General features: G+C 38.9%; 1 protein-coding gene across 1 annotated transcript; it reads left to right on the forward strand.

The window, feature by feature from the left end:
• The first annotated feature begins 520 nt into the window (after nt 1-520).
• Nucleotides 521-15,009, forward strand: LOC116334979 (neurexophilin-1). Its single transcript, XM_031758547.2, has 2 exons — nt 521-601; nt 14,041-15,009. The coding sequence occupies exons 1-2, from the start codon at nt 521-523 to the stop codon at nt 14,824-14,826; spliced, it is 867 nt and encodes a 288-aa protein (XP_031614407.1). The 3' UTR covers nt 14,827-15,009.
• The last annotated feature ends 626 nt before the right edge of the window (nt 15,010-15,635 follow it).

Here is a 15,635-nt window from a genome sequence, read left to right on the forward strand (position 1 = left end):
CTTGAATCTCACTGGGCTTGCTGCTCACAGTGAAAGAAAGAAAAATCCACTGCAGCTGACTGCCACTAGATGTCAGCCCTTGATGATGTTAAAAGTTGCTTCTCAGAAGTGTGAACCTCCTTCTCTTCTCCCCCAGTCTCCTCTCTCCCTCCCCCTTCTTCATTCCATCTTTTTTCTCTCTGTCCCTTCCCATCCACTCCCCCACTCTCTCTCTCTCTGAACCTCAGAGCGCGCTATATAAAACATCCCTCCACACTCAGATATACAAACACCTCCGTTCCCACCACAGCGCCTCCGAACCCTGCGTCAGAAAATACCCCAGTACTCACTTGAAGCGTTTGAACAGCAGACACCTGACCCTTCCTGAATGAGCTGGAGAAGACTCCTTTCTTCTCCCGCATCTCTGGACCGTCTTCTTCACTCTTTATTTCTCCTCAAGTTTGGCAGCTGATAACGGCTCAATCAGAAGGAGATTTGTTTGTTTGTTTGCAGCAGCTGAGAAAATCAAGGACTGTTTGACATGAGGAGAGACGTTCCACAAAGAGGCATGAAGACCACATGTCTGTGGACTGCCGCCTTGCTGCTGTCAGTCATCTTTCTGGTGAGTTAAATATTATTTTGATTTGACCTTTTTTAAAAATTCTCACACCGTTAAATATCTCTGCGATTAATGTTTGCAGTTTTCATAGAAAGACGTTTCAGTTAAATCTTCAAACAAGCTGGGATTGATCATTTTGAGGTCACGTTGCTGTCTCATAGTGTGGCCAATCTAATAATATAGTCGTTTCAGAAACATGTGATCTGCCTTATAGTACAGTTTTTAAGTCCCGGGAAGATCAGTTTTCTAACATATCTATGCATTAACTCATTAACATCAAGATGAATTAACCAATCTCAGCATAAACAAGCTATGCAAATCCAAATCTGCATCTTGACAAATCCACCCGCACATACTCCCGCTGGATATTTCTCCCTCAGCACTATTCATTCAATCCTCGCTTTGCATTTCCCCCCTTTTTTTTTTCCTCCCATTTACAGATGCGGTCCAATAAGAATATATTTGGCTGTACGGCGGGGAACAGCCTGAGCCCATTATGGCAAACATACCAGAATGCTCCCAACTCAATGCCTTGACAGTTTGTGACAACCCAATTCCTTTAATCCTTGAAGAGACAGTAACCCCTCACCCGCTGATAAATCTGTCAACAAAGCAATCAAAGCAGAACAGGAGCCACTCCTCTCTCTAACAAAAATTCCATAAACTTAATCCCCACAAACTTGACTGGCCTTAAAAAGCTCCCGTGGTGTTATCTGTGTTTAATTTGCATAGTGATGGAAAGAAGTCAATTACTATTAATTATTCTCTACAACTTAATACCCATTATCGAATTGAATTCACCGTCTTGAAAACCATAAACTCAATTTCACAGCTGACTAAGCGCACTAATCATTTCACCCCTCCCACTTTTTTTTGGCTTTATGGAGCCCTTCCTGCTTTAAAGGAAAACAATTCTTTGATTTCAGAAGCAACAACATTAACAAACACGGATTCCCACCACCCCGTCATGATGTAAAGACAAACAATCATTAACTATGTGAGATATATGTACAACAGCATCATGGTAGTGCGAGCTGATCTCATAGCATCACTTGACAGGAGTGTGTCTTTTTTCCAGACTGAGCTGCCAAATTGCTTCGCTATGCTTTAATGGGATGATCATAATTGTTTCGTACTTGGTGCATCCTAAGCTTTTGCCTGCAGCTCCTTCAACAGATTGACAGACCCATGGGAACCTCACAAACTTATTTTGGCCGCCTTTGAACCAAGTCGTGTGTGAAATAATATGATTATGCATTTTTCCTCTGGGTAAGTTGGAAAACTGGTGGCTAGATTCCCCCCCCCCTCTCTCCTTCTTCTTCTTCTTCTTCAAACTGCCCCCCACCCCACCCCACCCCCCTTCCCACAAAATCCCGCAGTCTGTCCGCGTACAGTATTTATCCTCCTCAGAAGTCATGGTAATAATTGTGCCCTGGCCTCTCAAAGCGGTGCTGCAGTGATAGGACTCAGCTCCATCCACAGCTGCCTGTGATGTCTTGACACACTTTGTGATTTGTCATCATCTCTGACCCCCCTCAGGTAACACTTTGATATCACTGGGAGAAAACAGATCTAAACTCTTAGTGGGCGTCAAATGCCCTCAGCTGGTCCATCAGCTCAACTACGCGGGGACCTCACAAGACGAGACAAGTTAAATTCACTGTAAATGACTATGACGACAAGTGCCCAGTTGGAAAATAATCCAAAGACAGCATCAGCACTCTAAGGACTCTTAAAGTACTCTCCCGTCTACTGTCAAACAAAGAGAAGTGGCTCTAAATGGAAGATGATATTTCATAAACCAACTGGTGGGAGTCTTATGCTAGAATTGTCTGTGATTCACGGCGTCTAAAAGTCGTAAATTAGATTAAAAATAAGCTTTTATAGAGACTAGTCTCACACCTGAAAAGTCACAGGTCTGATCCTACAACATCCACATGTCCTTGAGCCAAACCCTAACCCCTTAATAGCTGCTCATATTTTAAGCTTCTCTGCATAAGAGCATCACTTTAATACCTTCAATTTAAAAAAATAATAAAGCTCCAGGGCTCACTTTTCCAAACTTTTGAAAAAGGACGTTCTCTAATACAACTCTATATAAAAACACTCACGATCACCTTGTAATTTTCTGCTGGACTTTAACATTATTGCATCATAGTCCTGATCTTCGCTTTTTCAATCTTGGGTTGGTGACCCGACCAACAGGTCTTTGCTTTTCTTTTCTCTGATGGTCAATACAGAAAATATTTAAATCTGAGATGCCTTGAATTGCTCACGATTCAAATATGCATCACAAGTAGGGACTGGTTTGTTTTAAGGTTAGGAACTAGTGTTTTAAGGCAGGGTGAACCACAACAACCACACCTTTGATAAAAAAGGCAAATGAGTGCAAAATAAATTCCATCTTTTTGTTGTTTATTAAAATAGAATAATGATAAATCGCTATCTGTTAAGCAGCAGCTCTAATGTTGCGGCTGAACTCACAGCAGCTAATCAAGATTGCAAAGTGGAAACCCACATCTGCCATCAGGCCGGCCGCTCTCCATTCTCCCTCTGTTAAACCAGAACTGTCGTACCCACAAATCCTCCCCGCACAGCAGTCACAGCAGCAGCCGCAGCATTCAGGTAAATGAAAACTGACACACACTTTCATTCTTCCTCACAAGGTTTTGTGTACAGCCCACCGCAGAGTCATCTGGCTCCTCCGGTAGTTCTATTAAAGGTGGAATTTGTTGGCTGTTTGGGGGTCCAGTCCCATAGAATATCCTCCGAGCTCCCGAGGGAACGGGGGGTTGTTTATCTTCCTGTTTCAAAGAGCGGACGCCTGCGCCTTATCACAGCCTCGCCAAGAGTAGATAGCATTTAAGTTGTCCAACAGCCTGCCTATATGCTGCATCTGGCAATCAGAGTCGTTTCCTAAAGGACTTGTGCATAGCGATGCTGTTTGCGTTATCTTGTTGAGGGATTCTGCCTCATATGCCGAATCTGGGAATTATATTAACAGACACTTAAATGGGGTTTCGGGGGGAGGGTGGGGGATGCTCCTGCATGACAAACCGTAAAACGAAAAGTTGGGCTATGAAATAAAAGCATCTGAACGTGACTGAGAGATACAGTATCTCTGAATGGAAACACTGCATTTAATATATATTTCACTATTTATTTATTTTTTTACTGCAGATTTTCCTCAAGGCTTTGACTGACTTCCCTTTATATATTTAAAATATTTTTTTAGCCTCCATCAAGGGGGTTTGGAAGAAAAGCAAGGAGGGTTTAACTGGTTTAAATTATGGGAAACACAGACGCTACACAGATATTGCAGACAAAGCTTCACTCTCCTGAGTCCTCAAACTTTATGAAATTGTAGTACCTAAGTACACAGTTAAATCTGCTGATAGGCAATAGCTCTTATTTTTAGTTATTTTTAGATTTGACTGAAATATTTTAATAACTTTTTCAAAATTATCAACATCTTTTCCAACCATTTTCAGCTACAGTTTTAGATTTTTAGCCATCGACTTGCATTTATTTGTGTGCTGCTGGAAAATGTATCAGCAAACCCTTAAAAGTTAATTTATTTAATTATTCATCATAGTCCATTACTAATTATTATATAACTAACTAACACTGAGCTTTAAACGATTACGTCTGATATCCTGAATTATTTTTATCATTAAGAAATCCCACAAGAAAAATCACACGAAAAACAGAACGTTGACACATTTGGTGATGTAGTGTTTGTTTCCAGCAGCAGGATGGTGTATGTGGGGTTTGCCCAAAATAAACTGTAGTGTGTGTTCACTGTAAGGAAGAGAGAAATGAGCCAGTGAGGCAGGATGGATTTTAATAGTTTGTGGACAGAGGACTTGTCAGTGGGATCGGTTAATTGTTGGCTTTGGTGTTTTTGCAGGATGTTGACGAGGAGGACAGTCGGACCCACTCTATATAAGTGTTTGCTAACAGATAATATCATAATACTTGTCATATAACACACCTTAAATATGGAAGTCAATAGTCACCTTATTAAAATATCTAAAATAAACAAATAAATGCTAAATTATGTGAATATACATATTTTTTTACATTGTTACAGATATGTAATATTTCTGTCTCACTGCTAGTTGTTTTTATTTTATATTATTAAACATTGTTTTTAAGGGCAGAATAATTCATTGTTTATTTAGAAACTGTTTCTGGTGATATTTGTAAATTATGGATTGTCTAAGACTTGTTTTTGGTAAATTTAACATACTTTTATCCAAAATGTTCCAATATTTTTTTTATTGTTTTTATTGTTTTATTATTATTTTAATTTGAAATAATACTACTCTTTGTCTTCTTGAGGAATAGTAGATGGTGTTACTCAGCAGTACTGGGAGCGATGATCTCACAGATTGTAAACATTGGTTATGGGTATCTTTATGATAACTACTCGGTATTCCCATTCACGTATATTTTCTTGGTTTTTTTGGTATTTTAAAAAAGCATTTCACAAAACTCCATGTGAGATTTTCAAATTACTTTTCTTAAAAATGTTGTATTTACAAATTGATTTTAAATAACTGAACTAATTTTATGTTCAACTATTTTATTATTCAACTAACCTTTAATATAATTTCTCTATAAAAGCTTATTTTGGTTGCAAGTCAGTGTAATGAACGTTTTTAATTTCATGTCGGACTTTAAGATTTGCAAAACCTTTGGCCCAGTCCTTTGCACCAGTACTTTCCTTATTAGGGTTGATGACCTCAATGGGTGACAGCATACATCTGACGTGAAACAAAGGAAGACAAATGTGTTGATTTTTTTCAGATTTGGATTTAATATTGTTTTTCGTTCACGTAATATCTGATAGTCTTGCATTTAAATGATGATCAGTTCCTTCTGTTGATTGAAGCCACACTTGGAAACAAGCGTCTCAAGTGGCTGCCTCTTCGTTTTAGGGTTGTGAGCCACTGCTTTGCTAATAATAAACACAAGTTAAGTGCAAAATAAACTCCATCTTTAGCCATGAGCAATGTTATTTGTCATTTTGATATTTCACAGTATACAGTAGTGACAAACCAATATCTGGTAAAGCCAAAGCCATCAAAGTGTGACTGTTGACCTTTACGCTGCCATGTTTGTTTGTCTCTTTCTTCTAGTTTCGCGCTTTATTCTCTGTACTATCTCTTTCAGGCACATTCATGCATCTAGCACACACTCCCTTTGTGCCTCACTTGCATGTTTTTAAAGCCAAGGAGAGGTAAATCTTGGCCCTCCGAGTGTTGGTGCAGTCAGTCGGGGTGTTCTGGATATAAACGTTGCTTTAGTCAGGACTGCCTCTGATCTGCCTAATCTCCCCAGGCTGGATTACAGGTTGGGTTCTAATCCGTGAAGTGGGGTCTCTGTGAATGTGCCTCCGAGTGCTCTAATCCAGAGACTGTCAGGTGCTTTAGATGAAAGCTAATTGCATGTCACAGTTTGGGGACCAGACATAACGCTGGTGACAACAGAGCAGAGTTTCCACAACAAGGAATTAGGTCTGACGATGACTGGGCATGCACTTCAGATGCGCTGTGTAATTTTGATAATCTTGGAAGAAAATAGTAAAGAAATCCCTCAAAAAAAAATCTGATTCCAGTGACACATCCTCTTAGAAAATTATTCATAACACGAAGTTGCAGGAAATCATGAAGCTTTTCAAAACACACTGAGTGCAATTTAATTTCCTGGTTGAAGAAATGATAAAGATCCTAAACCCGCCTGGATTTTCATTGTTTGGAAAATATTCTTTACATTTACTCCTTAAAATTCTGCAGCAGCAGCACAAGCGCGCGCACATACACACACACACACACACACACACACACACACACACACACACACACACACACACACACACACACACACACACACACACTTTGAGTTTTTAGCTAGACAGGCATTTAACCAAGCAGTTTGCTAATATCCCTTGATCTGGTTTTGGGACTCCACTGAGACTGAAACTGAGTAACTGAGAAGCACCAGTAATTACTGCACTCTGAAAATGATATTTCATTTGATCATTAGAGACTACAGTCTTTTAACAACTCAGAATAGAAAATTAATGGGCTTTACAGTTTGGATTACTGGCCAAAGGTCATTTAGACTCAATTAATTCATTTTCTTTACTACTGGAAGCATCTTCAAATAAATGTATGTTTAAACTGGCCTTGGTTCAAGTCTAACCAAGTCACTGGTTTTCCTTAGAGGGGAAAACTCCAATGATTTTAGTCTTGCACTAACGTAATCCTTATTTACTTCCTGTTTATTTTTGCTCATTTATGGAGCAGCCCCTCATTTAATTCACTGTCTGAAACAAGCTACTGGCTAAATAAAGGGAACAAAACATGTGATGACTGTCGTACACGACTCTCTAAATTTAGGGACATACCAACATTTCAGCCCTGATATCAGAGTATCTGCAAATAAGGTGTTGTTTTCTCATGTAGCTCAGTGGCATTTTTCACAGTTGGATCAGCTAAAAGACTTTGAAATAGTTTAAAATTGTATATACAGTATATATTGTATGTTTCTAAAGGGAGGAAAATATAACATCAAAACATATTGAGCCAATCGGCCAATGATTACTGGCCACTTAACAACCAGTGTTCCCCTAATTGTTATGGCTGAGGCTACATATCCACATAGAAATGGCAAAAATTTACATACTGCTTGCATAGCCTGAAGCAGACCTACTATGCTCATTTCTGATACATGCTACTATTCTTGGACTCTGCTAAAGTATCTTTGCGTGCTTCTTAGCTGAAAATAATCATTTACTCCCAGTTCATTCATAGTCAGAAACAAGCTGATTTAGCACCTTTCCCTTTCAGGCAGCTTTATTTTGATTGGTTTTCTCTGCTGAACATTAGATGTGAACGGCAGCACCTCTGTGCACATAGAATGACCAAATAGAGCTCAACACTGAGGTTCCAGGAAAAAAGACAAAAGACATTTTCCATAGGGAGTTTGATTATGAGCCATAAGGCTATAACCATCCAAAGCAGACCTGTTACGAGGTGCAACATTGTGAAATAATAATATGTGCTTCTGTAGAAATCACAAGTCTGTATGATAAGAACCTTGTTTTAATAAAAATGTCTTTTATTCTTTTCTGGAAAAAGAACTACCCTACCTGCAATCTTAAATTCAGACAGTGATGTCTCAGATTGGTGGAGGTCGCTGTTACCATGGAAATGTTTAAACCCATGAAAGTCCGGTTGCTAAGTGAGCGCGAAACTTCAGAAATTGCGAGAGCGGTGGTTGCAGTGAGGAACAAAGCACTGTAACCCCCCACACATGCACCGCAAACAGTAGATATATATTCAGACTTACAATGTTATTAACCATACCGACGCTATAGTAAAGGATTAAACTTAAAAAGGCTGACAGTCATTCACTGTGGAATCTGGGATTTGCAGTGGGCATTGGGATGAGTAGTTCCTAAATTGTTAGAAGTAATCATTTATCTTTGTAATTATGTAATTATGTCGTGCACTTTTGACTTTTGCTAAAATCAGAATTATGTTTTTATGGTCATGATTCACCTCATAGCTTAAAAGTCTTCTGACAGTGGAGAAAAAGTGGACGGTCACTGTTGCACTCTAACAGACATCCACTCTCAATGACATCATGCAGAGGTTTAAGTAGAAAAACTGCCTTCAAACTGATTGTTTTGCAATGTTCATTTTGACAGCAAATTTTGATCTAGTTTTAGTAATTCTTTTGACCAACATCTCATTTAGTTTTAGTCATAATTTAGACATCTGAACAAATTTAGTTTTAGTCGACCAACTATCAGAAGATTACTTCCAAAGTTGATTCAATTGACAGTTTGTCACGTTTTTAACCTGTGAGAGTTTCTCCACACGGCTTACAAAGAGTCTTATTTTCTAAATGGGAAATGCGTCATATGTCTACTGTTCGCTTCTTCCCAAGTGCTGACATTTTGTCCCATTTTCATGAAAAACAGGAAGAATGAGAGCTATCTGTACACTTGCAAAGACAGAAAAAAAGATGCTGTACAGTTTCTCTGGGGCAGATCAAATGTACGGATAGACCTTACTGCACAAGCAGATCACTTCCAAACCGGTCCCGCTTTTCAATCCAGCTTAATTTCAGTTCTGATTGGATCTCTTTTCTCCAGAATATTTTTATCTTATTTGCATTTGTTGGCAAAAGTGTCAGTACATTTCATTATTGTTTTTGTCCTCATGCATCAGTTTTTATTTAATTAATGTCTTGTTTTTGTCAGAAAAAAACAACTTGTTGCTGAAAACTATGATGACAAGTTTTTGGTTACCAAATTAACACTGGTGTTCAGAGCAGTGTGAAGCTTGAGGTTTTGGCTCACAAGGGTTAGCTGGACACATTCTGACACCATCAACTGAAACTTTGGCCATGCTAAATATGAAAACCCACCTTTGTAACAATAAGTATAAAAGTATTGAAAAAAGAAAGAACTCCAATTTAGTATTTGACCTTTCAACATAAAATATGTAAAAAAAAAAACAACAAAAAAAACAACTAAAAATAAAATAAAAAAGAGAGAGAGAGGGAGGTTATGCATTACGTTAGCTGCTATAGTATTAGCCAAAAAAAAAAAAAACATTAGTGCTTTTAAACTTAACAACTGAAACAAGAGCAAACCTAGAATATTCTTAAACCAAAGAAAAAGGACTGAACTGTAATGGCATAATAGACTTTACAGCTCCCTGGCTGACAGTCTGTAAGATACTATTTCACTGAACTTTTACATCCTAAGGAGCTTTATGTTTGACTATAATGGTGCCAATAAATCCTGGAAAGGAAGTCTCCCTCATCCTCACACTCACTTTATCTTTTTACAATGCATCACCACTGACAGACTTTTGTTTCCAGCAATGAAAGACAAAAAGGGCTGTTCATTAATATGGTTTAACTGCCCCACTGCGCAGGAAAACTGCTGAAATTCAAATTTTTCTCTTCACCTTGTCACTCTAAACATCTTGCTGCGAGGTTCTTGCATTTTTCCCTTTATACTTATTAAAACTAACTAGAAGCAAAGGTCTAGCTACCTTTGAACCTCTGCTCAATACAAAGGTATTGATTTGACTCTGGAGTATCATGTTGCTTTTAAAAAATGCTCAGGCTACGTTCCTTTATTCAGAGAGGCAGAAAGATCACAATGCCAGTAACGCTTCGTTCACATCAGGTCATTCATCAACGAGGCCTCTTCAAAACAACTGCAGGCCATCCTTTCAAACTCCTCCATTCTCAATCCAAGTGCATAAAATGAGCAGGAGCTTCAGAGAAGGATCTCAGCACTTGCAGTTTACTTAGAGAGCACCGTACAAACTCCAGCTTACACTACAACAATGTCATTCAGTGAACTTTCTGAATGAGAGAAGACCTTATTTTCAGCGTATTGATCGTGGGTGAAGGTACAAAATGTAAACGCTTCGACCAGATAGATCTGCTGTCACGTTCCTCGGACGGGGCTTGGACATCACTGTCACAAGCCTCTGTGGGGTGCGCGGGAAATCTTTGCTCTCTCATCTGTGTGATTGTTAGAGGAGAGAGACAGAATGAATCATCAATCATCCATTCAGGGTACATTCAGCAGGTAATAGTCTGCTGTTGCATCACGTCTGCTCCTGAGAAGCGCTTCATTCGTCTCGATGTATGACAGGAAATAGCCTTAATCTTGATTAGGACATTTCACACACTGTAAGACTTTCTCACAGCGTTAAAACCATTTTTGACAGACGTATTTGTAGATGGATAATGTGCATAGATTTGTTGATGTTTTCCTGCATTTGCAAAGGATATTCATTTTGATCTTGTTAGCAAGCGCTCAGCACGAACACATCTACTCCAAGCTGTTGCTAGGCAGACTGCTGAAATTGGACGACTCTACGAGAACCTGGATTATACTTAATAAAAACATTTTAATATATTCCTTTAATAAAATACTTTCATAGTAGCTGCAGTAAGGCTGCTTGATTAAGGATAAAATCATAATTGTTCATTTTTCATGAACTTACCATTTATCAGACTTTTTTAAAGCTAAATATGGGCCAACTAACACAGAACAAAAGTCGCATAAACTAAGTGGATAAAGAGCTCAAAAATTACGAGTTAAAGGAAGTTTATGCAGTATTGGTTTTGCAAATATTATAGAAAATAAACTAATCAAAACAAATGGCCTAAATGTGGCCATATTTCTTTTATTTAGGAATAATTGCACATAATATCAACAGTTTATATGCTAAAAGACAGATACGTCAGCTGTTTTTTTACAATACTGTGGCCCGTACACTGCACAGTTACAGGAGCACATTTGAATAACTGCCCTGAATGTGAACACTGAATGGGATTCATTAATCACTGCAGAGGTTTTAGCCACGGTGGCCTTTTGCCAGTTAAACCTCAACACTTCTCTATGCCGCACTTAGACACTGTGTACATCACACATCCACGACGAACAAAGTCTAAACACGACATAAACAAAATAATCGCAGCCGTATTGAAGTAATGAGCTGAAGTTAAACGTTAACAGTCAGTAATCAGTGGTGAGTCCAGACTAGCAGGTGTTTTTGGCAGAGGTGTACAAGCCCAACAAAGGCAGCTGGAGGAAACCATTAATGATCCTTCCACAGGTTCATCTACAGAAACCTGGATATGGTGCGATCATCTGGACCAAAGACTCTTTTTGCCATCTTGGCTGAGGTTGAAGTTAACTAAGAGCGAGTTTTGGCTTTTAGAGAGAGGTGAAAGCATTGTGCTTGATTTATAACATAAGACAAAACAAAAACTCGAAAACAAGTGAAAAAAAAGAAGTAGTAATCACTGTGTTGTGATTATCTTCAGAAGTGTTGAAAGACAACTTAGGGACTGAAATTAAAATCCAATTAATCCCAGCATCTGTGATTTCTACCATAAAAATCTAACTCCACCACCACCGAATGTCCACTTACTTCATATAATTGAAGCACAGAGGCTATTCTCTAATATTCAAATAATAAATCAGAAACAGTCAAAGCAGAATAAAAATTCTCCAAATAAACATCTCAATCAAAGTGAAGAAGCACAAAGTGATCAGAAGACTCGGCTTCCAGGCTGATTCGGACCTCTGTGGAGCGTTTGTTTTCAATACAAACTGTTAAAGAATTTAGAGCAACACAATAACAACTGCTGTGCTGAACAAACAGTAGATATCAATCTTCCAGGAGCTGATCAAACATGAGCCCAAAGCAGGTGAAAGCAGGTTATATTTAACGCTGTACAATGCAACACAAGCGTACTGCTTCGCTTCATTTTCTTTTGTTTTAGTGAGATATTTTACTTGATAGAACCAATTTCTTATATTATAGTCAGCTTTTTATTTCATATGTTTTATTAAGTGCATTTTATTTCATTTTAGAGGTTTATTTTATCTTGTTAAATTAAGCTCTTTACTACTACACAGATTTCTGTTTATATTCTTTTTTTTCTACTCTACCTTTATTATTTTTATTTTCTTAGTGATTGTGTTTGTCCTTTTGGCTGCAGTAACATAGAAATGTACTCAATTCAGTGATAAATAAAGTATATCTTATCCCTTCAATTCCACACCACTGCAATTAACTGCATCGCTGCTTGTGCAAATACCAGACCATATTAAATAGCAGCCTATATAAACAGCTGACCACAAATCTTCAATCATAATTAAAAGACATGTGCGTATGCAGCAGCGACTGATTGCTGTATTCCAACTGAACACTGGCAATGAATGTAATATGTAGGGGGTTGTTGGTCTGGTCCACTGTAGCTGCAGATGTCTCCCTCAGAGTATCAATTCAGGTTATAGAGAGACATAATTACAAAAACATCTTTTTATCTACATCCCCACCAAGTTTTTTCATCATTTCTCCACCAGTTTCTCCAACTTCTGAGTATAAAAATGTCAGATAACCTCCCCCAAAATATCCCACCTATTAACAAATTCCATTCCTGATATTTACACGATTTACTAACACATGCACATTTCAACAGCAGTTCTGTAAAAATTAGATGGCATTTTACCTTCAGCTGGTGCTATACCTACATGACAGTTGTAATTAAACAAGCCCTCGAACTTGACATTTGTTCATGCCCTCCAACATGATGCATAAATGCTTTTTGTGGTGCCTTTCAAAACTCTTTGACAAGTCACTGCAGAAAATAAATCTTTTAAGGTTTAGGCACAGAGTCAGCTTTGGAAAGATTAGGAAAACATTCTAATTTGTATTAAAATTGTAACTTCAATTGGGTTTGTTTAAAGTGGGGACTGTCTCAGACTTTTGCCGTCATGGTTAAAATAGCAATAAACTATTTTCCCTCTTGCTCCTCACAGACAAAATTCATAACTCCAACCACCACTGGAGGGATTTGTCTCTAGAATGTAAAAAATGTTGTTTTGGGGGATTTGCAGAAAATGACTGGTGCCTTTTTGGGAGGAAAGTCTAATTTAAATGGACATCTCTCTATGGGCTGAGTCTGACTCGCTTGAAATTTTGCACATTTCCTTTCATTCACGGGAAAATGTATGCATGCTCAGAAAAATTAAGATGGACCAGTCTGCACTCATCACATTCACACTGATATATAGATCAGATAGAGGGGGATACAAACTGGTGTATTGCTAGAGCAGATTCCAATCCCAAATAAATGGGAGGGGTGGTCAGGAAGAGCTGGTGGAGTAAAATCTGTGTCAAATCAAATATGCAGATCCATCCACTGAAGCAACCCCTTGGGAAATAAGAGCAGCCGAAAGTACCTTTTATTATATTATCCATATAAAGGGGGAAACTATCCACAGAAAACAACAGTGTCTTTTAGACCAGACTATAAATCTGCTTTTAATTTTTTAGGTTTACAGTCTATGGCAAATAAGTTGCTTTTGGAGCCAGCCTCAAGGGCTCATTACAATAACTGAATATGCGTCCGTACAAGTTATACATACTTTAACCTCAGCAAAAAATTTACTTAATGCTGTGTCGCAAAAGCCTATCAGGTGGGAGTTTTCACAGGCTGTAGATTCATCTGATGGCACTGAAAATCTGATATGGAGAACAAGTCTATTGTTGGAATTTGCAGGCAGAGCTACATGATTCATCAAAAGTCATTCATCAAAAAGCGATGAATGACATCCATCCATCCATCCACCCAACTTCTTTTGCTTATCCAACACTTTGTGTTAGATACCAACTGATTATAGGTATGGAATGTACTCTAGAAGGAAAGAATTCTCCAATTGACAATGTCGATTTAATACATGTGGTCTACAAAATTACCCCAAAACACATTAACAGCTGTATTCATATAAGTATTATGAGGCAAAACTTCACATACTTTAGAGTATGTTTGTAACAATCTGTAAAGTTTTAACTAATACTCATTTTATTTCATCTTCCCAGGTTGCGAGTGCTGACTCTCCAAGTTCCGACTTGAGATATAACTCAAAATCCAAAGTGAAGACCTACTGGGATGAAAGCAGCAAGGCCGTCTCCATCAGCCGTCTGCTGTCTCAAAGCCTCTACGGCAAAGAGAACTTCACCTCTATGGATCTGAACTACGACGATGGGGACTCTTACTCTAAGCAAGAGCATTGGAAATGGCTTTACAACACCTCAACCTCCCGTGACCCTCGATCAAGGACGAAAAGACGCCCCATCGTCAAGACTGGAAAGTTTAAGAAGATGTTCGGTTGGGGTGATTTCCATTCTAACATCAAGACCGTGAAGCTGAACCTCCTCATCACTGGCAAAATTGTGGATCACGGTAACGGCACGTTCAGCGTCTACTTTCGACACAATTCAACCGGTCAGGGCAACGTTTCCGTGGGACTTGTTCCTCCCACCAAGGCTGTGGAGTTCCAGGTCCACCAACCGCACCAGCAGTACCACCACCATCACCAGCAGCAGCAGCAGACGGCCCTGGAGACCAAAGAAACCAAGCTGTTCAACTGCAGGGTGGAGTATGAAAAGGTGGAGAAAGGCACCAGGAACTCACTGTGTGCCCACGACCCCTCGCAGAGCTGCCCTCAGGAACAGACCCAGAGCCACGTGTCCTGGCTGTGCTCCAAACCCTTCAAAGTCATCTGCATCTTCATCACCTTCTACAGCACTGACTACAAGCTGGTGCAGAAGGTGTGCCCAGACTACAACTACCACAGTGACACCCCCTACCTCCCTACGGGTTGATCACAAGACCAGACGAAGGGGGGGAAAGAAAAAAAAAGACACAGAGACAGGCTACAGGGTCCTGAGCAATGTCAGATTATTTGAAAGAAAATGGAGTCAAGATGTCGACAGGCATTATTACAAATAACATATCCTTGTCACAAGACTGATATTGCTCCAATGAACAAACCTAGCTTGAGGTCATTAAGAGAGCATTTAGGGAAGCATTTATAGGCTTGCAATACTCATCTTATATGCATAGCTGCTTACATCGAAAGGAAATTCTCAAGCCAACCATAAAAATATGCTGATTGTATTTATGTAAATATCGTGGATTCCACACAAAGACCAGAGAACAATTTTATCAGTGTTTTCTCCTGCTAATTTAGTTGTTTATGTTGATGGTGTATTTCCGTCTCAATCATGCTTTCTGTCTCCTCCAATCAGTCTCTGGTAATCACTGCGAACACGTAAATGTCAATGCAAATAAGAAGAATCTGTCAGTATGCATTAGAGGGCATAATGGAAAAATCAAACATATTTTGAGTGGTGTTGTTTTCTGCAGTGTGATTGTTAGAGTGAATGTACCTCTCTGATATTGTTGTTGGAATCTCGTCCATGTCCCATGCATGAACCCGAATGTGGTAAACAACTTAATAACGTCCATCTATATTTTCCTGTTATTGCAGCTGTCAAAAATAATCTTCACCAAGTCACGACACAAAGAGGGAAAAAAAAGTATGTTCTATTTTAATTCTGTGTTGTGTGTTTAGCAGTTTTAAGGCCATGGACGGCGCTCGGTAAATGACACCAAATTGAGGGCTCTCATC

This window comes from Oreochromis aureus, linkage group 11 (genome assembly GCF_013358895.1).
Source record: "Oreochromis aureus strain Israel breed Guangdong linkage group 11, ZZ_aureus, whole genome shotgun sequence".
Taxonomy (NCBI): Eukaryota; Metazoa; Chordata; class Actinopteri; order Cichliformes; family Cichlidae; genus Oreochromis; species Oreochromis aureus.